The sequence below is a fragment of the Rhinatrema bivittatum genome, chromosome 10 (assembly GCF_901001135.1).
Source record: "Rhinatrema bivittatum chromosome 10, aRhiBiv1.1, whole genome shotgun sequence".
NCBI lineage: Eukaryota > Metazoa > Chordata > Amphibia > Gymnophiona > Rhinatrematidae > Rhinatrema > Rhinatrema bivittatum.
In genome coordinates, this window is record NC_042624.1 from 14,460,365 (window position 1) to 14,486,049 (window position 25,685).

At 46.2% G+C, this 25,685-nt stretch overlaps 1 protein-coding gene across 2 annotated transcripts in view; it reads left to right on the plus strand.

Annotated features, from left to right (window-relative positions):
* Window positions 1–25,685, plus strand: part of CFH (complement factor H) — a 633,102-nt gene that overhangs the window by 603,116 nt on the left and 4,301 nt on the right. For both annotated transcript variants that reach the window (XM_029617534.1, XM_029617535.1), the window contains one exon: window positions 16,425–16,625. In XM_029617534.1, coding sequence (XP_029473394.1) covers window positions 16,425–16,624 — 200 coding nt within the window. In that variant the 3' untranslated portion in view covers window position 16,625. The remainder of the gene's footprint in view (window positions 1–16,424; window positions 16,626–25,685) is intronic.

Here is a 25,685-nt window from a genome sequence, read left to right on the forward strand (position 1 = left end):
AAACTGAATAAAATCACTGTGAACCTGGAAGATATAGTAGGCCAGATTGACAAACTAAAGAGTAGCAAATCACCTGGTCCAGATGGTATGCATCCTAGGGTTCTGAAGGAACTAAAAAATGAAATTTCTGATCTATTAGTTAAAATTTGTAACCTATCATTAAAATCATCCATTGTACCTGAAGACTGGAGGGTGGCCAATGTAACCCCAATATTTAAAAAAGGCTCCGGGGTGATCCGGGTAACTATAGACCAGTGAGCCTGACTTCAGTGCTGGGAAAAATAGTGGAAACTATTCTTGTTATGGCCGCGGCAACCCGCGACCGGGGCCGACTGACATGGCCGCCGGCCGCGGCGGTCAGCGGCCGGGACCTGGCACTCACCCGCGGCGTCGGGGCTCCAAAGAGGCTCCTGCTGTGTGGCTGGCTGCAGGCCTCTGACTCCTGCCATGGCTCCGCCCCCTTCTCCACTCCACTAGGGCCGCGCGCGCGGCTGAAGACAGCATTTAAAGGGGCCACGACAGGAAGTGTTGTGGCTCCCTTCTGCAGCACTTCCTTTGGATTTGGTATTTAAAGGCAAGGTCTGTTCCACAGACCTTGCCTTAGTATTGAGGTCTTGCTTGTTCCTGTGTTCCTGGTATCCTGATTCTTCGTCCCGCTTCTGCTCTGCCCTCCTCGTTGGATTGCTTCTTTCGGACCCCGACCTCTGGACTGGCTTTGGACCGTGCTTTGGACTTCGACCCCTGGACCGGCTTCGGATCGCACTTTGGATTTCGACCTCTGGACTGGCTTTGGACCGCGCTTTGGACTTCGACCCCTGGACCGGCTTCGGATCGTGCTTCAGACTCCGACCCCTGGACTGGCTTGGGACCACGCTCTGGATATCGACCCTTGGACTGGCTTTGGACCACGCTCTGGTGTCCGACCCTTGGACTGGCTGCGGACCGCTCGTTGGACTCCGAGTCTTGGACGACTTCTGGATTTTCTTCAACTTCTCTACAGAGATAACTTACGACCTGCTGGAGGCTCCAGCCATCTGGAACCCATGACCTGCAGGAGGCGCCTGTTTCCAGACCATCTTTTATCTTCAGGGAGTCGCCTAAGTCCCAGGGGCCGTGTCCCTACGGGCTCCTCCTGGGGGGACCACGTGCTTCCAGGGTGAAGTCCGATCTACATCTGCAACAGGCCTCGCCATCTGACGGTAGAGACCGACGAGGAGTTCGCCCCTTGACGGCAGTACCGACTCTACCTCAGAACAAGGGCCACGCTCCAGGTTCTAACAGAATACTAAGGCCATGGATCCGGCAGAGGCCTCAGCCCGGCAGGCTATTCCAGGGTTAGCCCAGAAGGTCATGGAACAACAGCGTATCTTGGAATCCATGGCAGCTTCTTTAGAAAGACTTAACGCCCGGATGGACTCTATGGTGGCAGCTCAGGCTGTTCCACCACCCGTACCTCCAATTGTACAGAGTAATACCCGGACTGTGATTCCTCTACCTACTCCTCCACGCTACGCTGGAGACTCTCGATCATGTCAAGGATTTCTCGACCAATGCAGTATGCATTCCATCTGCAAGCTTCCTTATTTCCAGACGATCTCACCAAGACCACATATATCCTGTCCTTATTGGAGGGTAAGGCTCTTGCATGGGCTTCTCCGTACTAGCGACGGGCTGATCCAATCCTGTGAGATCTGTCTAAATTCTTAGAATTATTCCAAGCCGTGTTCGACGACCCAGGGAGACAAGTAGTCGCGGGCTCCAAACTTCTACAACTTCGACAAGGAGGGAGGCCGTTGGCCGATTATACCATCGAATTCAGGACCCTGGCATCCAAGCTCCATTGGGAGGAGAACTGTCTTGATCCATATTTCTTGAAGGCCTGTCACCCAGAATAAAGGATGAGATGGCAGCCCGAGAGTTACCGCAATCCTTGGACGCTATCATAGAGTTAGTGACCCGAATCGATCGGCGGCTAGAAGAGAGAGCACGGGAAGGATCCAGTACAAGGAAGCACATACCAGGTGCCGCTTCTGCTCGCTCGGTCCCAGCATCCCAAGCTGCTCCTAAACCTGAAGGAGCTACTGAAGAACCCATGCAGTTGGGTTGGGGGCCACTTTCTCCTGAAGAAAGACTAAGACGCCGTAAAGCTGGACTTTGCCTTTACTGCGGAGAAGCGGGTCATTTGATTGCCCGTTGTCTTACACGTCCGGGAAACTCCAAAGCCTAGTTTCCATCGGGGGAGTAACCCTAGGCATCACCTCCCCGGCTCCCCCACTTACTCTGCATGTTTCCCTGGGATTTGAAGAACATTGATTCTCCGCACTAGCCTTAGTAGACTCCGGAGCGGGTGGAAATTTTATGCTCCAAGATGTGGTCAAACAATTACACATTCCCACGCGCCTATGTCCAAAGCCGTTGATTATCTCCTCCATCCATGGAAATCTCCTGCCGGGGAGGATAACTCATCACACCGTTCCGATGGAATGCCACATTTCTCCGAACCATTCCAAAGCATATCTTTCTACGTCATTCAGAGAGTCATTCACCCCATAGTCCTGGGCATTCCGTGGTTACAGCAGCACAACCCACAGTTCGATCGGACCTCCTTGAAACTGATCAGCTGGGGACAAAATTGTCAGAGGACTTGTACCTCCGGATCCAATTCATCTTGTAATTTAATCTGCAGTTCTCGATTGGAGGGTCTGCCATTACCGTAACAGCAGTTTTCTGACGTTTTCTCAAAAAAAGCTGCGGACATTTTACCTCCACATCGGGAGTATGATTGCAGCATCAATTTGATTCCTGGTGCCACCCCGCCTCGCGGAAAGGTTTATCCATTATCCTCTGGAGACCCGAGCCATGTCGGAATATATTCAGGACAATCTACAGAGAAGTTTCATCAGAACGCTCCAAATCTCCGCTGGGGCTGGTTTCTTTTTGTTGGAAAAAAAGATGGGACCCTGCGTCCATGCATAGACTTCTGTGGGGCTTAACAAACCATTACTATAAAGGACTGATATCCTTACCATTCATAGCGGAGCTCTTTGATCGTTTACAGGAGCCCAGATTTTCTCAAATTGTCCCTTTGAGGAGCGTATAATCTCGTCAGAATTTGAGAAGGAGATGAGTGGAAGACGGCATTCAACACCAGGGATGGACATTATGAGTATTTAGTCATGCCCTTTGGGTTAACCAACACTCCAGCGGTATTCCAACATTTCATAAATGAGATATTCAGGATCTGCTATATGTATGTGTTGTCCGTTTATTCTTGATGATATCTTGATTTTCTTGCAGAACTTACAGGTACATCGACAACATGTGATCTTAGTATTACAATGTTTAAGAGAAAGTCATCTCTATGCCAAGCTCGAAAAATGCATCTTCGAACAAGAATCCTTACCATTCTTGGGGTATATAATCTTGAAACAAGGCTTTCAGATGGACGTGTCCAAATTAAAATGTATACAAGAATGGCCTCAACCCAACAGACTATGTGCGTTGCAACGCTTCCTTGGTTTTGCCAACTACTACCGCAGCTTTAGCTTAAATTTCTCCAAGTTAGCAGCACCTCTCACAGCTCTTACACGCAAAGGCGCTAATATAAAAGCTTGGCCTCCAGAGGCAGAGGAGGCATTTCGGGCGCTCAAGAATTTGTTCCTCAAGAAACCATGCTTGCGGCACCCGGACCCTACACGCCCATTTGTAGTGGAAGTAGATGCTTCTGCGGAAGGAGTAGGGGCCGTTTTAAGTCAGAACGACACTTCGGGAACATCTCATCCCTGCTCTTATTACTCCTGGAAATTCTCATCTGCCGAGCGGAATTACTCTATTGGTGATAGAGAACTTCTCGCCATCAAACTTGCCTTTGAAGAGTGGTGACAGTGGCTGGAGGGAGCCCAGCACCGTATCACAGTCTACACGGACCATAAAAATTTGGTATACCTTCAACAGGCCCAACATTTGAACCCCCGTCAGGCTCGATGGGCATTGTTTTTCACACGTTTTAATTTTGAACTCCGGTACCGGCCTGCTAACAAGAATATTAAGGCAGATGCCTTGTCTCGATCCTTCTCGGCAGAAGATATGGAGGAACCCATCCAACACATTATTGACCCGGCCTGCATCAGCTTGGCTGCGACCTTCACAGTACCACCTGGAAAGACAGTGGTTCCCAAAAGATTACAAAATAAAGTGTTGGCCTGGGGACATGACTCGCTGCTGGCTGGACACCCTGGATGAGCTCGGACTCAGGCACTGCTTCAGCAGCATTATTGGTGGCCAGGTATGTGCAAGGACATACAAGCTTATGTGGCCTCCTGTCCAACGTGTGCACAACATAAGATTCCTACAGGGAAAACACAAGGACTGTTGCAACCATTACCAGCCCCGTCAAAACCTTGGACACACATCTCCACAGACTTCATTGTGGAATTGCCACCTCGGAGGGCAACACCGTTATTTGGGTAGTGGATCGGTTTTCAAAATGGCCCACTTCATCCCACTACCCTCCCTCCCTCTGCTCCTTGTTTGGCCCAGCTGTTTATGCGCCATATCTTCAGATTTCACGGTCTTCCGCTACACATTGTGTCTGATCGAGGACCTCAGTTTACAGCTCATTACTGGCGTAATCTCTGTAAAAAATTCCGCATTGCTCTGGACTACCACCACCGCTTTTCACCCAAGCCAATGGACAGGCTGAACGCACAAACCGTGGATTGAAACAGTTTTTACGATTATACGTCAATTCTTGTCAAGATGATTAGGCGACCCTTCTGTCTTGGGCGGAATTTTCCCACAATTCTCACGCATGTGTTTCTACGAGGGCTTCCCCTTTTCAGATCGTCTTTGGCAGACAACCCAGACCCCCATTGCCGTTGCCGTTAATGGTTCCATCTCCGGCAGCTCAGCTCACGGCGGACTAATTAAAACAGCTATGGGTCCGCACCCAACGGATGCTTCGTAAAGTGTCTCTCTCTGCTAAAATCTTTGCCGATAAGCGGCGTCAGCCTGGACCCCAATTCAGTCCAGGTGAGAAAGTGTGGTTGAGTACCCGGCACATCTGTCTGCGAGTGCCCTCCATGCGTTTGGCTCCTCGTTACATTGGTCCCTTTCCGGTGCTTCGACGACTGGGGCCCGTGACCTATCAGCTTCGCCTTCCTGCGACATTACGAATCCATAATTCCTTCCATGTGTCCCTTTTGAAACCCATGGTCCTCACGTGGCCTTCCCGGAAACCCCCTGATGTACCGCAACTTCGGGCCGAGGATGAGACCATTTACCAGGTACACGAAGTACTGGACGTCCGGAAAAGAGGCAAAACATGGGAGTATCTCCTGTCATGGGAAGGATTCAGGCCAGAGGAGAATTCTTGGGAGCCTGCTAAGAACATTTTGGATAAATCTCTCCTTCAGAACTTTCACAGTGAACATCCAAGTAAACCCAAGCCTTCTAGAGGGAGGCCTAGAGGAGGGGGTACTGTTATGGCCGCCGGCCGCAGCAGCCCTCGACCGAGGCTGACTGTCATGGCCGCCGGCCGTGGTGGTCAGCGGCCAGGACCTGGCACTCACCCGCAGCGTCGGGGCTCCAAAGAGGCTCCAAAGAGGCTCCAAAGAGGCTCCTGCTGTCTTCTGAGGCTCCCTGCTGGGGCAGGGAGCCTCAGAAGACATTCTCCTCCGCGCGGCCCCGGGCCGCTGTGCAGCTGGCTGCAGGTCTCTGACTCCTGCCGTGGCTCCGCCCCCTTCTCCACTCCACTAGGGCTGCGTGCGCAGCTGAAGACAGCATTTAAAGGGGCCACGACAGGAAGTGTCGTGGCTCCCTTCTGCAGCACTTCCTTTGGATTTGGTATTTAAAGGCAAGGTCTGCTCCTCAAACCTTGCCTTAGTATTGAGGTCTTGCTTGTTCCTGTGTTCCTGGTACACTGATTCTTCATCCGCTTCTGCTTTGCCCTCCTCGTTGGATTGCTTCTTTCGGACCCTGACCTCTGGACTGGCTTTGGACCGTGCTTTGGACTTTGACCCCTGGATGGCTTCGGATCGCACTTTGGATTTCGACCTCTGGACTGGCTTCGGACCGTGCTTTGGACTTCAACTCCTGGACCGGCTTCGGATCGTGCTTCGGACTCTGACCCCTGGACCGGCTTGGGACCGCACTCTGGATATCGACCCTTGGACTGGCTTTGGACCACGATCTGGTGTCCGACCCTTGGACTGGCTGCGGATCGCTCGTTGGACTCCGAGTCTTGGACGACTTCTGGATTTTCTTCTACTTCTCTACAGAAATAACTTACGACCTGCTGGAGGGGCCAGCCATCTGGAACCCATGACCTGCAGGAGGCGTCTGCATCCAGACCATCTTCTATCTTCAGGGAGTCACCTAAGTCCCAGCGGCCGTGTCCCTATGGGCTCCCCCTGGGGGGACCACGTGCTTCCAGGGTGAAGTCCGATCTACATCTGCAACAGGCCTCACCATCTGATGGTAGAGACCGACGAGGAGGTCGCCCCTTGACGGCAGTACCGACTCTACCTCAGAACAAGGGTCCACGCGCCAGGTTCTAACAATTCTCAAGATCAAAATCGTAGAGCATATAGAAAGACATGATTTAATGGAACATAGTCAACATAGATTTACCCAAGGGAAGTCTTGCCTAACAAATCTGCTTCATTTTTTTGAAGGGGTTAATAAGCATGTGGATAAAGGTGAACCGGTAGATGTAGTGTATTTGGATTTTCAGAAGGCATTTGACAAAGTCCCTCATGAGAGGCTTCTATGAAAATTAAAAAGTCATGGGATAGGAGGCGATGTCCTTTCGTGGATTACAAACTGGTTAAAAGACAGGAAACGGAGAGTAGGATTAAATGGTCAATTTTCTCAGTGGAAAAGAGTAAACAGTGGAGTGCCTCAGGGATCTGTACTTGGACTGGTGCTTTTCAATATTTATATAAATGATCTGGAAAGGAATAACGACAAGTTGAGGGTTATCAAACTTGCAGATGATACAAAAATTATTCAGAGTAGTTAAATCACAAGCAGACTGTGATATATTATAGGAGGGACCTTGCAAGACTGTGAAGATTGGGCATCCAAATGGCAGATGAAATTTAATGTGGACAAGTGCAAGGTGTGCATATAGGGAAAAATAACCCTTGCTGTAGTTACACGATGTTAGGTTCCATATTAGGGAGCTACCACCGAGGAAAAAGATCTAGGCATCAAAGTGGATAATACTTTAAAATTGTCAGCTCAGTGTGCTGCAGCAGTCAAAAAAGCAAATAGAATGTTAGGAATTATTAGGAAGGGAATGGTTAATAGAAAGGAAAATGTCATAATGCCTCTCTATCGCTCCATGGTGAGACCACACCTTGAATACTGTGTACAATTCTGGTCACCGCATCTCAAAAAAGATATAGTTGTGATGGAGAAGATACAGAGAAGGGCAACCAAAATGATAAAGGGGATGGAACAGCTTCCCTATGAGGAAAGGCTGAAGAGGTTAGGGCTGTTCAGCTTGGAGAAGAGACGGCTGAGGGGGGATATGATAGAGGTCTTTAAGATCATGAGAGGTCTTGAATGAGTAGATGTGACTCGGTTATTTTCACTTTTGAATAATAGAAGGACTAGGGGGCATTCCATGAAGTTAGCAAGTAGCACAATTAAGACAAATTGGAGAAAATTCTTTTTCACTCAACGCACAATAAAGCTCTGGAATTTGTTGCCAGAGGATGTGGTTAGTGCAGTTAGTGTAGCTGGGTTCAAAAAAGGTTTGGATAAGTTCTTGGAGGAGAAGTCCATTAATGGCTATTAATCAATTTTACTTATGGAATAGCCACTGCTATTAATTGTATAAGTGGCATGGGATCTTCTTAGTGTTTGGGTAATTGCCAGGTTCTTGTGGTCTGGTTTTGGCCTCTGTTGGAAACAGGATGCTGGGCTTGATGGACCCTTGATCTGACCCAGCATGGCAATTTCTTATGTTCTTATGTTCATACGTTAATACACAAGTGCAGGAACATAGCATCGCACTTCCAAAGAAGTGTGAAGGCGGGGCAGGTTCTCCATGAAAAACAGACTGATTTGAGGATGCCTCACAAGCATCTCATTCAAGACATTGGCAGCCAGCAACATTCCACCTATATGATGCTGCAGACGTTAGTGGAGCAGCAGACACCCCTTCATGATCTTTCTGTGGAGAAAAATTTGGAGGGCTTTAAATAGGAAGAGGGAATGAGAGTAGAGGTGCTGCATTCTCTGGACGTTTTGCAGAAGGAGGTGCAAGAGAGACTAAGACCTTTAACAAAAGACCACAGATACATGCTCGCCACAGTCTGTGATCCCTGTATGAAAGGGAAACTCGCCCTATAGTCCGATTTTCTCACATTTCTGAAGAACCTGCTGTTAGTAAATGTCCATGAACAGGAACGCCATAGGCAGAGACAGATTAGGCATGAAGCAGAGGAGGAAACAGTGGGCACTTCAGAGAGTAGTGCAAGCCCACATTCTGTCAGCAACAGCTAGTACTTCCTCCTCCACTTCAGTACGCCAAAGCCATGATACCCCTAAAAAAAATCTGTTCTGGAACGGGCTAGAGCGAAATCAACTGGCAAGAGGCCAACCCAAGCAAAGGAGACACCAGCACAAATGTCAGTGACACAGTATCTCACAGAGCCCATAGCGGACATGCAGCAGATCCGCTAGCATATTGGGCACCCAAGTTCACTGTCTGGCCACACCTAGCCAAAGTGGCTCATCAATATCTGTCATGTCTTTGCTCTTCATGAACGATGGACTATGGCACCTCTAGGTTAAAGCACTTTTAAGCTTTAACCCGTATCCTCTATTGTATTTCTTAATTATTACCACCTTTACTTCCTTCCAGCAACATAAGCTTCCAAGTTCTTTATCCTTGTTGAATGTAACTTTGCCTTATTCATTTCTTATTCATTTCTTTTGTTTAATTTTCTTTAGTTACGCTACAGTTATACCCTTGTTAAATGTAAACCGATCCGATATGGTTATTACTATGAAGGTCGGTATAAAAAAGTGTTAAATAAATAAATAAATGTCCACCAACCAGTGTGTCCAGTGAACATGTATTTTCAATGACAGGGGATATTATTTATTTTATTTATTTATTTTTGTTTTTTCTATACTGACATTCTTGTAGAGATACAAATCATACCAGTTTACATTTAACTTCAATTTCACCATGAAGCGGTACAGAGAACTAAGTTAGAAATTCAAAAAATGTAACATTCTGGTCGAAGCTTAGCCTTATATATATATATATATATATATATATATATATATATATATATATATATATATATATAAAATCAGATACTAAGCTCATCCAAAAACAAGAGGACTTGAAATACTCATCCTAAAGGGATGAGAATAAGGTTAAAAAAAAATTAAGAGACGGATGAGGAAAAAAAGGGGGGGATTAAGGCGTAAGAGGAAGGGGCAGGCAGCAAAGGGGGGGGGGGGGGGTGGAAGGGAGGGTAAAAACCGAAGAGATAGCTAGCAGAAAGTAAAGTTGCATGGAAGGTGAGTTAAATGTCCTGAAAGTCTTGGCTAAATAGCCATGTTTTTAGTCTCTTTTTGAAGACAGCTGGGCAGGGTTCTCGTCTAAGGTCGTGGGGTAGCGCGTTCCAGTGGTGTGGGCCAGCTGTCGAGATGGCACGTTTTCTGATTGAGGTTTTAGCTTGGGGAGCGAATAGGGTGTCTTGGTAGGCACTCCTAATAGGTCTGGAGGAGGTATGCGGTTTTAGCAGAGTGGAGGTATTGAGGACAGTGAGGTTGTGGATAACTTTATGGATAATCGAGAGTACCTTGAATAAGATCCTGGATTTGACTGGAAGCCAGTGTAGGTTCTGAAGAGTGGGGGAGATGTGTTCCATCTTTTTGGTATTGGTGAGGAGCCTAGCTGCAGAGTTCTGCACCATCTGAAGCGGTTTTAAAACGATGGCTGGAAGACCTAGTAGCAGAGAGTTGCAGTAGTCCAGTTTTGTCAAGATGATTGCTTGAAGTACTAGTCTGAAATCTTTGAAATGCAGAAGTGGCTTGAGGTTTCTGAGTACTTGAAGTTTGAAAATTCGTAGCAACATCATATTCGTTTACATTATAACAGCAGATGGAAATTACAATGAACCAGGAATGTCCTTGCCTGGGTTTCCAGGAAAAAACCTTGAAATGTATACTGAACTGATTTTAAATATAATTTTAGAAATTAAGAGATCCATATTCAGTCACTGTCTGGACAGCAAAGTTAGCTGGTTAAACTAATTTGGCTAACTTTAGAGGTCTATTCAATAGTGCATCCACACAATTGAATATAGCCAGCTATCTTAAAGGCTTTAATGCCGGCTAACTATAGAAAGTCCATTACCTGCTATTAAGTTCACTTAGAGAATATACACTGCCATTAGCAATGGTAACATGGAATAGACTTAGATTTTGGTACTTGCCAGGTTATTGTGGCCTGGATTGGCCACTGTTGGAAACAGGATGCTGGGCTTGATGGACCCTTGGTCTGACCCAGTATGGCATTTTCTTATGTTCGTATGTTCTTTTGGACAGTTCTTTGGAACAACCAGACTTATCTTTCTAACTGAATATCAGAGTTAGCAAACTCAACTCCTCCCATTTGTGCCCCCCAAATTCTCCTTCCTTATCTGGCTACATTTTAGCCAAGTAACTTAATAGCTGGCTAGAATTTAGCTGAATACATTCTGGAATCGTCATTTAGCCAGATTACTTCTGAGTTAGTCTGCTAAATGCCTCTAAATATGCATCTCCAAGTGTATAAATTACAAGATTTAACACATCTCTCACCAGAACACCAAACTGTATGGCAGAATTCCAGTTTAATTAGACACTTTTCTATCTTCAGAAAATACCATTTCACTAATAATGACATGACTGGTGTTACGTCCACTGGCCGTGGCCGCCAGTGACCAGCTCAACTCACCTCATGTGATGCTTGGACCTTTACTCCTGGTGCTCTCGCGGCCGCAGCCAGTCACTGCCGCAACGTTCCTTCTGGCTTCCTGTGCTCCACGTGGCGACTGGGATGCTGCTGACCAGTGTTCTGACCCTGGGCCTCCCTAGGCGCGCACGCGTGCCATCTGTCCTTCCTTTAAAGGGCCAATGGCAGGAACTTCAGGCTCAGCCCCGGCTGATGACATCACCAGCCCAGGATATTTAAGAACTACCTCTCCCTGGTTCCTAGCTGGTGCTTGCTCCAGTACTCCTGACCTGTTGATCCTGTTCTACGGATCCCTGCTCTGCTCGTCGGAATCCTGTTACTGTTCTCCCACTCCTCAGGACCTGGATCAGCGCTTCTACATCTGGGACTCTGTCTCGGTGGTCCCATTCCTCGGGGCCCCCGTTCCTCGGGGCCTGGCTCAGCACTTTTACATCTGGGACTCTGTCTCTGCACTCCCGCTCCTCGGGGTCTGGCTCAGTGCTTCTACATCTGGAAACCTGTCTCTGTACTCCCACTCCTCAGGGCCTGCCTCAGCGCTTCTACATCGTGGACCCTGCCTCAGCGCTATCACTCCTCGGGACCTGGCTCAGTGCTGCTATATCACGAGACCCTGTCACTGCGTTTCTGCCCCTTGAGGTCTGGGTCAGAGCTTCTATGTCATGAGACACTGTCTCTGTGCTCCTGCTCAGGACCTGTCTCAGCGCTTCTACATTACGGGACTGTGTCTTTGTGTCCCCACTCCTCGGGGCATCTCTCAGCGCTTCTACATCACTGGTTCCTGCTACTGTGCTGCCGCACCTTGGGTAGTGCCTCAGCGCTTCTACTATACTAGAACCTGTTACAGCAGATTCCACTCTCTAGCCCTGCTTCAGCACACCACTATACAGACCTCTGCTCCTGCACTTCCTTTCCATGGGGCCAGCCCCACGTGGTCCTGCTCTACTGTCTCCAGAATTGCTGTAGCATCTAATTCCTTGAGGCCTTCTCTCTCTTTCTCTCCAGGGTACCTCGACCTTGGACTGAATCTGACCTTTCTGACATTCCCTGCTTCCAGCCGCCTGTTCCCTCTGGGACCAGCCACACAGAGATTCTCCTAAGACCAGCAGGCCCTGGCACCCAAGGACTCAACCTGCGGGGAACGAGGGCTGGTACTGGCGAAGTTCCTGTTTGCCTCTGTTCCCGGCCTGCCTCGCCTCCTGACAGTGGGGACCTGTGGGGCTCAGCCCTGCAGGTAGCGCCAACCCCACCTCGGGGCAAGGGTCCACAATTCCTAACAACTGCCATATTTTACAAAAAGATATATTGTTATGGATTGCATGGCTTTGAAAATACGGAGGGGAAATTCAATCTTCAAGTTTTCTGCAAGTTAACTAAAAGGGATCAGTCTAGCAGCTTATCTCTAAGCATCTTGCATTTCACTCTGCCATAATTAATTGCCTGTTTTTACTTAGACCAACATTTAAAACTTATGAAGTAAATGTTAAGACCTGCTAGGGGCAAACTTGTGCACATGGATGCAGAGATTTTATAACATACATGCATATATGAGCGCATATGCATACACGCTATAAAATTGGCTAAATGTGCATACATGCCGCACACAGTTTCATATTGACATATGCATCTGCACACAAATGGTGACTCAAGCACATAAGGAGGGAAATTTTAGTAGATACGAGCGCCAATGCAATTACCTGTTTCCACAGTTTGTTCCCAGGTCGCTCCAGTAAAGGAGAGGATTTTCTAAACCCCCTAGCTAACTTACCCCCATTTTACCCTGTTAGCCCCAACCTTTAAAACCCCACTGACTAGCCTATTTTTTTTTGTTACATGACTTACAAACCATTCATAGCAGAAGTAAAGTTATGCTGTAGGGTTCCCCGGCGCATGCTTGTGTGTGTAAAAACGTATGCGCAGACTTCATGGTGCAGTTCCATGCCACTCATGTTCTGCCCTTTCCCCGCTCAGACCATGCCTTTGCCCCACCCATTTTTGTGGAAAAAAATGTATGTGCATACCGGGAGATCTGTGCATACTCACACATTTTTAAAAATCCCCTTGGCATGTGCCAGGCCGATTCATGCAAGTATCTTCTGACTTTGGCACGCGTAGGGGGTTTAAAATCTGCCAGCATATTTTATTTGCCTGTCTCTGGACAGTGTCATTGTGCTTTCTAATCAAAATCCAAAACATCCATAATATAATGAATTCCAGTTAACTCTTTATAACACAGACAAACAGACACAATCCTTAAGGAATAATATTATCTTACAAGATTTTTCTGACATTTAAATCAAATCAAATAAGGTCCAAGTCCATATAAAGAGAGCAGAGCGTCTACACCTTTTCTTGAGGTTGAGAATAATAATTATTTTTATTTACCAACATAAAATATACAATGGTTTTATATTTATTTAATTTATTTTAAAGGTTTTTATATACTGCATATACACACACAAAGTGGAACTAGGTTGTTTACAATTAAAAGAAACATACATAATAAACAAGGTATAAAAATTAAAATAAAAGTATTGAATACTAAACACAAAGTACAGACTCTGAATAAATAAAGGTGAATGACACTTTTTAACTTGTTAGGCTGATGTTATGAGCTATGAAAGGCTTGTGAGAATAAATAAGTTTGTTTTAACAGAGTAAATCACTCTTGTTACAATGATTATGAAAAGATCTTGTGTCTTGCCCAAAGTTAACTTGCACTTCTCAAACACACTGCAAATTAATATTTAACCCACTTAAAATAGTAATGTTATGCTGATCAGATGTACATGGAGACATCTCAGGGATGGTCTCAGGCTCTCTCACTCTCCACTGCAATTGGGTCATCCCTCCCAAAGGGTCTGATCAGAGTCCTTTCTTATAGCATGGAAGCCATTGGCTGGACCACCAGTGGGCAAGCTACAGGTTAACAATCCTAGGGCAGTGGACCCAGAGTACTTAAAAAAGCTCTGCAGATCGTGTAGGCAGAAGTGATGTTTGGCTTGGCTTGCACAGGATTGTGGAAGTATGAGATTGACAAATTAAAGTTAATGGAACAGGTCTAGGCTACGGAGCTCAGACTTTACAATTAGGCTTGAGCTTCATTAAAGGTCTCATGAAAAGTCTTGGGTGCAAAGTCTCATGTGTGTGAAGTTTACATGCAAAATTCAAAATCTGTAAATACAAAGTCTTTTCTTCATCAGGACGTCATGCCTATTCATATGCATATGATCCAGTAGTGATATTGATTGGAGATTATCACAATCCCCTGGCACAGGATTTGTGGATTTCCGATATGACTTTATCTTTGCTGGTACATGCATGTAGATAATGGGGCAGATTTTAATACCTACGCACGGGCGTAGATTTGTGCATGCAAACTGGCGCACACAAATCTATGCCCGATTTTATAACATGCATGCGCAGCCGCGCGCATGTTATAAAATCCAGGGTCAGCACGCGCAAGGGGCTGCACACTTTGCACTTTGCACGTGCCGAGCCCTGATGGCTTTCCCTGTTCCCTCCGAGGCCGCTCCGAAATCGGAGCAGTCTCAGAAGGAACTTTCCTTTCGCCCCCTCCACCTTCCCCTTCCTTCCCCTACCTAACCCCCCCCCCCCCCCCAATACCTTTGTTTTGCAAGTTGCGCCTGCCTCCGGGCAGGCATAGGTTGTGCGCATCAGCCAACTTCCGGCGTGCCATCCGCCGGCCTAGAGGCCTTACGGAGGCCTCTGGCCATGCCCGCCACTTTTTTCAAGCCCCGGGACATACGATCGTCCCGGGGCTTGCGCGCATCACCGGGCCTATGCAAAATAGGCTCAGCGCTCATAAGGCTTTTAAAATCTGCCCCAGAGGATGATAATGTAGGTTAGAAGACATTTGGTGAGCTGACTTGTGCCTCATAACTGAATACAAAGTTTGTCAAGGCCACAAGTTTAGAAATGTTTGTGTCCAGCCATACCAGCTAATTTATAAGGTGATGACTGCTGGATATGAAGAACCATAGCAGTTTCTTTTCCTCAATTTAATTCCTACAGGGGCCATTGCATGGCTTGACTTCCATCTGGTGTTGCTCAGGCCTGAGCTCAGTAGGGTTCAGTAGCACACTCCTAATTAGGGTGACTAGCATATCCCTACAGCACACCTACAATCACCCACCAACTGGTAGATAATCATATTTGTGATACTCAGTGCAAAACACTAGATAACCTACATTTCACTGCTGGACTTCTGTCTGCATCTTAATATTATTGAATTGTTAGTTACTGAAGGTTGCTAAGGCAGTAGAGGTGCTATATTTATATATGTGATGTATATTCCACCTTTCAGACGCTTCAAAGCAGATTACATTGTTAATCATGAGTTGTGTCCATTTTCTCAGAGAGTTTATAACACCATAGGAAAAATACTTCTGGACTTACAAAGCAGAGGTAAATAGCCCTGTGCTTTGCAAATCCTGTGGTATTTTTCTTGGCGATAAAATTCCATGGCAGTAAATGGCCTCCAAAGAACATGTGATGGCACCACCATTGCTTAAATGGGCCCCTCAGCACTGAGTCATCTGCCAAAAGAAAAACACCACCATAAACAAGTGATGGTCTGGGACATTCAAGAGTGTGATCAAGAGATACGCACAGAAGATGCTATTTCATAAGAGGTATTCCAGTATGAATTATCTAATTTCTTTGCACAATTTTACAGCTGCTAATTAACTAGCACAATTGAAATCAGACGTGTCTGTTGCCTGCCATTTTGGGGTTGGGAGGTTCTAAGTGAACTGATGGGGGAAGTCTGTGTGATATGGAGATGGACTGGACTGGGTGAACTGGAGGAGTATCAGAAACTGTTGTTTTCAAGTACATGCACAAGATTTCATAAATGTCATATGCAAGTGTGTTATAAAATACCTGCTTTCATAGGTACATGTTCTTTTATTTATGCACCTAAAATGTATGTGTATATGTTTATAAAATAAACAAGAAAAGTAAGCACGTTCATGCAGTGGAAATATACACGTGCTCTAGAACTTGCATGCATACTTTCAGAGGAATTAGTGCCCGCTATTTCATAAAGCGCCTAGCTCCTGCTATGCAGTCCATAAAATGCTAAGATAAATTTCCAAGCACCTATTCACAAATGCACATGCAGTAATGCAAATAGATGTGAAAGTTATCCTCCCTGTGTTTAGTGTGCAGTAAATAAAAATAAACACATTTAAAAAAACAACAGCACATCCTTAATCATGATTGAAGAACAGTTGGGGATGTAATTCTCAATTCCAGAGGGACCTCTTCCCTGCTCTGAGGGGACTCTCCCCATCAGACTCCTCAGCAAATTGATCTTGAGCCAAAATGTTTGTCTACCCCTGATTTATTCTGACTTTTTGTTTCCAAAGCAGTACATTTGTTTTCTTCATAATTATAATATTCTTTTATGTTTCAGATCCATGTACTCTAAACACAGAAAAAATATTTGCAAATAATTTGCAATTAGTTTCACGATTTGGAAATGAAATATATTATAAACATATGGCATTTGTAAATTTTGAGTGTAAATGGGGATACAGATTTTCATCATCAACATCATCTCCACTGAGAGCACAATGTGTTAATCAGACAGTGATATATCCAACATGTTCCTAGAGTAAGTACAATATACTTTTCCATTATATATTCTGAATCTCCATGTATTTCATTAAAGATTATGTAACTCTGTCAAGCCTCATGTAGGGACAGCATGCAAACAGTAATGCCTTATCCCACAGTCTCATGTCAGTTGACATAATCAGAATCATCAACACTTGCTTAGAATAAACAGGAAAAAATGGCAAATATAGCTGCAGGAGTAAAAAAACCTTTTATTTCCCCATTTAATGTTTGCAGCCTGACATGATAATCCAGCTTCACATTAGGAACAAGCATACTGTAGAGGTCAATTTTAAAAGCATTGCTAGTGCAAAAATGCCCATATACACATGTTTGTAGGTTGCGTGCAAGCAACGCAGATTTTAAAAAGCTGCAAAATATGTGCATATGTACCCGTGCATGTGAAAGTAATACAGGATGGAAAAGGGGTGGGGAATGAGTGGGGCATGAGTGTTCCAGGGCGTGGCCAAGACTTACATATGTAACTTTGAATTTTAAAAACGAAGATTACAGTGCGCGTAAGCTAGATATTGAATAACTTTACTGCTGTGCCTGATGAGGAGCAAATCTGTAGATCTTGAGTTATAGAATAGAATAAGGGGTCTAGGTCAACTGGAGGGAAGGTAAGATGAAGAACAAGAGAGGACTGAAGACCTAACTATTAACTGGACAAACTGGTGGACTAATTGCAAAACTGGAAATGTGCATTGCATGGGCATGTTTTAAAATTCATTGATATACACATATAAAAGTCAATAAGGTTCTTTGGAAGTGCTTGGGTAACCTCTTAAAATTAGAGGCATACTTACACATGGCTGGGGCATTCTAAAACATATGTGCGCAAATATAAGCACAATTAATTCCAATGTATCCTTGCTCGCACACTGATAAGTGCAGGTATGGGCACACGTGGTATTGTTTTAAAATCGACCTTGTAGAGTCTAATTGACACAAAAAAATACAATAAGATTCCTAAGTCTAGTAAAAGAACAGAGGAAGGATTATCATATGATCCCTAATGCTGGCAAGGGAGAAGGGTAGAGCAGGAAGTGGTCTATGAGTACAAAGCTGATAACTGTTATTAACCAGATAACCAGAGAGATTTGAGAAAATCCACTACTTATACCTGGGTGTTATCAGAATGGGATCTATTTACCATTTGGGATTCTGTAAGGTACTTGTAATCTAGATTGGCCTACTGTAAGAAACAGGATACTGGGCTTGATGGACTATCTGTCTAACCCAGAATGGCAACTCTTATGTTCTTAAGAGAAAATGATCATGATTAGGAAAGAGAGTGAAAAAAAACCTGTGATGGAGGGCAGAGACACTCTCTAGAGGAATGAGGTGAGAATGAAAGACATACTGAAAAATTCTGTAGAATCTGAGAGCGATGGATATGTTTGATTTATGAAAGTAAGTTTGAAACAGAGACCAGTAATGACAGATACAAAGGCATTGTGAAAGAAGAGAGGAATAAGGACTTAGCAATCTATTGAGTGAATTCCTTTAGTAAGTGAGAAGAGGCCTGTTTTAGCAATAACAAGACTGTATAAGTATCCTAAAGGACTTGGTCTATAAGCCTCTGAATGCTCAAAACGAATGATTTAAAAGTTTTGGGGGCAATTTTCCTGCACACACCCATGAATAGGGTGGTCAGTTTTGAGACAGTTTACTCAGGTAAATGGCTTTTGAAAATTATCCTCATCATGGCTAAATGTGCTAGTAAATGAATTTTCTAGGAAGTTATGTGCGTAACTGTACCATACTACCACAGCAATTTTTAAATGCCATTTATACTCGTAAAGTGCAATTGCGCGGATAAATCCTATGGACAATTCAATGGCAGACATTGTAGCAATTTTCAAAAAACACAACTTCACACATATTATATTATACAATACTTTTTCATATATTCCTACGTATGTTTAATCAAGGAGGAAAAAGACCTCAGAACCTCATATAGCATATGTCTCTTCTGAATAAAATGTCCACTGCACATTTTTAGCATGATAAGGAAATTTCACTTATCTGACTGGAAGCATAAGTGAAATTTCCTTATCGTGCTAAAAAATGTGCAGTGGATATTTTATTTAGAAGAGAGAGACATATGCTATGATTTCTAATGGATGAGATTAGTACAGCTAGAGTTATCAACCAGTGAATTTTTTAAAAAATCTACAAATTCATAAAAAGAAAAAAATATATTATTGAGAAATAAAATTTAGAAATTTGGTGGTTTGAGGTTTTTTAAGACCAATGATTGACATTACCCTCTAAAATGCTGTGATGGTGGCAGACAGACAGATACAGGCGGGGTTGATGACATGATTAGGTTCATCTGGAGTGTCATCTGGTTCAAAGGAGCGAGATAAGGCATCCGCCCGGAGGTTCTTCTCCGCTGGACGATAACGAAGCTCAAAGTTAAATCGTAAGAAAAATAACGCCCAGCGGCCTGGCAAGCATTGAGATGCTGGGCATGTCTAAAATGCTTGGTTTTTATAGTCAGTGAAAATGGTGAACTTGAACTGAGCATCCTCCAACCAGGGTCACCACTCTTTGAGGGCGAGTTCAATCGTGAGCAACTCCCTATCACCAATGCTGTAATTTTGCTCAGCAGGGGAGAACTCGTGGGAGTAAAAGGAGCACGGATGGATAATTCCTTGGGTTGAGTGCTGACTCAGAACCGCCCCAGCCCCTATGGCAGAGGTGTCCACTTCTACAATGAAGGGGTGATTTGGGCAAGGGCCTGAGAGGAATGCATCCTTAAGTCTCTGGAAGGCAGCGAGGGCTTCAGGTGACCAATTCTTGGTATCACTGCCTTTACAGATCATAGCCGTGAGAGGTGCTACCAGCAAGGAGTAGTTAGCTATAAAGTGGCAGTAATAATTCGTGAATCCCAAGAGCCTCTGGAGCATCTGAAGGCCCATAGGCTGAGGCCATTCTCGAATGCCTTTTAATGTACTTGGCTCCATTGTGAAACCTCGCTGAGAGATTATATAGCCTAGGAAAGGTAGGCTTGATTGCTCAAAGAGGCACTTGTCGAGTTTAGCAAACAAATGGTTCTCTTTAAGGCATTGGAGCACCATGCGGACATCAGCATGATGTGTAGTAAGGTCTTTGGAGAAGATGAGAATATCATCTAAATACGCGACGACCTTAGTTTATAGGAGGTCGCGGAATATCTTGTTTATCATGCGCTGAAATTCTGCAGGGGCATTTCAAAGTCCAAAAGGCATGACAAGGTATTCATAGTGTCCATCCCTGGTATTAATTGCTGTCTTCTAGACATCTTCAGGGCATATGCGGACCAGATTATAAGCGCCTCACAGATCCAATTTGGTAAAAATGGTGGCACCCTGGAGGTGATTGAACAATTCCATGATCAGTGGCAAGGGGTACTTGTCTTTGTGGGTTATAGTATTTAAGCCATGGCAATTTATTTATTTATTTATTTTAAATCTTTTCTATACCGTCGTTTGGAGGATACCGTCACAACGGTTTACATCAAGGCACATAAAAATAATGACACTGATTTGCACATTTACAAGAGTGCCATAAGGTTCGGTAACATAGTTAGTGATCAATAATGTTAAATGTAATTAATCATGTCCATGTCTCTATCTCGGTTTTTTATTACAGAATTAACTTTAAAATTGTGACTTGTCCTTTAAAAACTACACACTTACAGGTCGATACTGTAACGTGCGGTTGAAGATTTCCCGTCTGTAACGTGCTGGGAGCGCACAATTCGGACGCGTAAGGCGATCCAGCGATACAGTCTCCAGTTTCACGCATCCTTAGCACTTCTTAAAACAGACGCATAACCCTTTCCGCACGCAGCATGTATATGATATGTAAATGAACGAATTAGCTGTATAATGAAGGAATTAGCTATTCCCCTCCGATACTGTGACGCGCGCTCAGATTATCTCCTTTGTAACCCGCTATTTTGCCGCGTCCTTAACCTGTTAGTTTACGCCTACCCTCTACTTGGTGTTAGTGTGGTGTTCGAAAATTAAAACGGGAATAAAGTGTAAAAAATGGGGGTAAAACCAAAGGGAGTAAAGTGTAAAAAACCATGGACGACCTCCATATTAACATTGCAGCGTAAGTTGTTTATATATATGTATAAATACCTGTCACTTTCCTGTCACTTTCCGAATCCCCCAGGCGTGCGGTCATTGAGGCAGCGGCGGGAGCCGGCGGGCGGATGGGCGCCCATTCATCCAGGCGGCGGCGGTGGTGGGAGCCGGCGGGTGCGTGTTTAATCCAGGCCACGGCCGGAGCGGGCGGGTGGGCGTGAATTCATCCAGGCCCCCGCCGGCAGTGAATGAATGCCCATGCGATTTCGGCGCTCAAGGCGGCCGGGTGGGCGTGCATTCATCCAGGCAAAGGGAGCCGGCGGCAAAAGCGGCCTCCGGAGGCCACTTTCGCTGCTGGCTCCCTCTGCCTGGATGAATGCACGGCCCCCGCTGGCAGTGAATGAATGCCCATGCAATTTTGGCGCTCAAGGCGTGACGTCATGACGCTTGACGTCACGGCATGTGACTGCCTTGAGCGCCAAAATCGCACAGGCATTCATTCACTGCCGGCGGGGGCCGTGCATTCATCCAGGCAAAGGGAGCCGTTGGCGAAAGCGGCCTCTGGCTCCCTCTGCCTGGATGAATGCACGCCCACCCGGCCGCCTTGAGCGCCGAAATTGGGAGGAGAGGAGAAGGGACTACCGTAGCAGGCCCGAGCCTAGGATTGCCCGTCTCTCCCCTCGCTCTCTTGCTACTTTTTAGTTTTGTTTTTTTTTTGCTTCGGGAGGAGGGGACAGGACTGGGGCTGCACCGGAGACCGGACGCGGCCAGGGCAGGTGAGCGGGGGCTGGGGGAAAGTTTGCTGAGCATCGGAGAACATAACTGTCCACTTCCTGGTACCTGTCATTTCAAATGTCATTTGAAATGACATTTGAAATGACAGATACCAGCGTGTCCGTGAAGCGTTAGGCCCGCGAACCCAGGATACTGTATAGGCGCTCTATACAGTAAAATGGGTTGCGTGGGCCTAACGCTTGCCTAACGCTTTGCAGCCGCGGCATGCATTTGCATGCAATTTGAAGAGAGTATCGAGCAGTAGATGAAGAGAACTGTGCGTGCGGGGAATGAGGGTGCGCTCGGCACTGCCGCACTGTTTCTACCGCAGCCTTAGAGTATCGATCTGTGTGTGAATACAGCAGTGTGTGTGGATGTTTTTATTGATTGTGCTTTGCCTGTCCCTGGTTTCTATTCTCCCTTCTCTTTCTGAAAAGCTTGTTTAAAGAGCGAGGTTTTTAAACCTTTTCCAAAGGTTTTGCTGTCTCTTTGTAGTCTTAAATCTAGGGGCATAGAGTTCCATAGTATGGGTCCTGCCAGTGATAGTGCTCTCTCTCTTACCTGTGTTAGTCTTGCAGTTTTGACTGATGGAATGGTTAGGAGTGCTTTGTTTGCTGACCTTAAGTTTCTGTTAGGGATGAGTACACGTAGGGCTGTATTTAACCAGTCTGCATGTTCGTTATATATTAACTTATGTATGGTGCACAGTGTTTTGTATTGAATTCTTTGTTCAATGGGAAGCCAGTGTAGTTCAGCCAGTGTTTCGGTGATGTGATCTCTTTTACTTTTGCCAGTTAAGACTCTTGCGGCTGAGTTTTGCAGAACCTGCAATGGTCTTAGTGAGGTGTATGGAAGACCTAGTAGAAGTGCATTACATGGTCTCAAAGACTCATCCTTCATGATGAAAAAAAAAGCCCACGCCCACAGGCGAGGTTGAAGGGTGGATGAAACCCTTGACCTGGTTCTCTTGGATATACTAAGTCATGGTGCAGGTCTCGGGCACCGAAAGCATGTAGGTCGATGGGACAATCAAACTTGCATAGATGCAGAAGGATATCAGCCTTTTTCTTAGAAAATACATCTTCAAAATCCACGTATGGAGGTGGAAGTTCAGAAGCAGTCACTGTCAGGGGAATCACAGAAGGAGGTCCCACCTTCTTCAGGCATATCTGATGACAGGTTGGGATCCACTCAGTGAGTTGTAGAGTTCCCCAGTCAAATTGGGGGGGAGTGACGCTGAAGCCACGGCAATCCCAAGACCACTATATGAATAGATTTCTACAGAATGAAGAGTTCAACCTCTTCCTCATGTAGGGCTCCAGTGAGGAGAAGGACAGATGCTATCACTAGGGAGATCCTATGGGAATGTTTCACCAGGAAAAGAGGCAATGCATAATGGTGTCTCAAGAGAGCGAGTGGAGATAACCAGGAGGTGCACCAAGTCCTTAAGGATGAAATTCCCTCCTGCTCCAGAGTCAATTAGAGCCAGGACGGTGAAAGACTGAGAGTCCCAAGTCAAGGTGACTGGCAAGCACAGTTGAGGGGCCAGAGAAGTAGTGCCCAAGTTCATAACCTCAACCAAACTTAAGCCCGGGAGTTTCCCGGATGGATAGGACAGGACTGCAGGCGGTTCCAGAAGCTCTACAATACAGGCACAGACCCTAATGCATCCATCTGAGGTGATCTTCCGGAGACAAGCACCCTCGGCCCAGCTGCACGGGTTCTTCCATTTTTGTAGATGGTGGAGTTCCGCTGGTGGTGGACCCTGATGCTGGTGGTGAATGGGAACGCTCCACGGTGGGTTGTCTGGGCATCCGCAGAAGCCACATAGACCATCGCGATGGTCTATGTGGCTTGCCTGATCAATAAGGTCCTCAAGGCAGGAAGGCAGGACTTTTCAGCTTGGAGAAGAGACGGCTGAGGGGGGATATGATAGAGGAGTATAAAATCATGAGAGGTCTAGAATGGGTAGATGTGAATCAGTTATTTACTCTTTCAGATAATAGAAAAATTAGGGGGCACTCCATGAAGTTAGCATGTGGCACATTTAAAACTAATTGGAGAAAGTTCTTTTTTACTCAACGCACAATTAAACTCTGGAATTTGTTGCCAGAGGATGTGGTTAGTGCAGTTAGTATAGCTGTGTTTAAAAAAGGATTGGATACGTTCTTGGAGGAGAAGTCCATTACCTGCTATTAATTAAGTTGACTTGAAAAATAGCCACTGCTATTACTAGCAATGGTAACATGGAATAGACTTAGTTTTTGGGTACTTGCCAGGTTCTTATGGCCTGGATTGGCCACTGTTGGAAACAGGATGCTGGGCTTGATGGACCCTTAGTCTGACCCAGTATGGCATGTTCTTATTTTCTTATGTTCTTATGAGAGTACTTCCTTGAGCTGGGTGGACAAACCATCCAGATAAATGGCTCAGAGGCAATCTTCTTGCCAATCCAATTCTGTGGCAAGGGTTCGGAACTCAATCGTATAATTGTTGAGGGCTCGATGACCTTGCCACTAGTGTAGGAAACTGGAGCTGGCCACTGCCTGCCTCCCTGGGTCATCGAATGTCCAACAGAAGACAGCCACAAAGCGAGACAGCTCTTGAAGGAGAGAGTCTGAATGCTCCCACAAAGGAGAAGCCCATGCCAATGCCTTACCCTTCAGACGAGATAGAATGAAGGTAACTTTCGTGAGTTTATCCTGGAAGATGGTCGGCCGCAGAGTGAACAGCAAATAACACTGGTTGATAAACCCTCTGCGGAGCCTGGGATCCCCATTGAAATGGGGTGGAGCGGGTAGGGCCAACCGAGCCCTAGAGGGCGAGGGCAAAGGCTGAAGGCTGTCTGGTATGGACGTTTGTGCTGTAGGGCCAGCATGAGTATCTAGCCAGGCATGGAGGTGCTCGACAGAAGAGGCCCATGCTTCTGGAAATCACTGCTGTTCCTGGATCTTTGAAGCCAGGCCCGGAATGGCCTGGAGGGCGGAAGGCTCCACAGAGTCCATGGTCTTGGCAACCTGTTGCCCGAGGCGGGGTTGATGCTAATCTCAGGGCAAGCCCCACAGGTCCCCACCATCAGAAGGCGGAACTGGCTGAGTGACGGAGGCTGACTGGAGCTTCACCAATACCAGCCCACGTTCGCCGCAGGTTGAGCCCATGGATGCAAGGGCTGGCTGGTCTTAGGCGGGCCTCCATCAGATGACTCCCAATAGATGAAGTGGTAATCAGCCAAGGACCAGCAGAGGTAATAGGAAGACTGAGGCAGGTCCGGACTACGCAGGGATCCAGAGACCCGAGTGCTAAGGGGAACCAGTGGCGAAGACAGGTAGTGCCCGAATAATAGTAGGCCGAAGCCTGAAAGGCCAAGTCCAGGGAGATACCAGAAAACATAGTAAAGATCAGGCTGGCATCAGGGCAGGCAGCAGACGTGGTGAGGCGGTCAAACGAGCGGGGGTCAAAACCAGAAGTCTATCCAGGCGTGGTTTAAACGTAGCGAGGGTCAAGGCAGAAAGTCAATCCAAGCGTGGTCAATGAGTAGCAAGTGTCAAAGCCAGAAGTTAGTCCAACAAGGCAAGGAAGGAACCAGGTACGGATCAGGACCAGGAACCAAGAGCGTAGACAGGATCAGGAACTAGGAACATAGACAGGATCATGAACCAGGAATGAGCAATGAGCACACGACAAGCGTGGAAACCTGTTGCCAAGGCAAGGATCCAGTGGCTGGGATGACATCACAGGGACCTTTTATACCAGGTCCCTGTGATGTCATCATCCGGTGCCATTGGTTGGATTCCCGCCGCGGCCCCTTTAAAACCCGGCAAGGTGCATGCGTGCACGCCTAGAACTCAGCATGGTGCTGGATGGTGGTGTCTCCCCACTGCACATGTGGGGAGGCCTGTCAGGAGACAGAGGGGTCTGCGGAGGAGCTGGGGATGGCAGAGGAGTCACGAGAGCATAGGCGGCTGCCCACAGCCGCGAGGGAGGACGAACCAGGGCTGGATGCTGGGTGCCGAGGATAAGTGGGTCTGTTGTGGACACGGGTCTGCTGTGGACGGTAGGGATGTGCAGAGCAAAAGTTTATGTCCATATGTCAATATGTCCAAAGGGGGTCCCATTTGCGGTCAATATGGACATAAAAAAAATTAAATGAGTTGGGTATATGTCCATATGTGCAAAAAAAAAAATTTAAACCCCCTCAG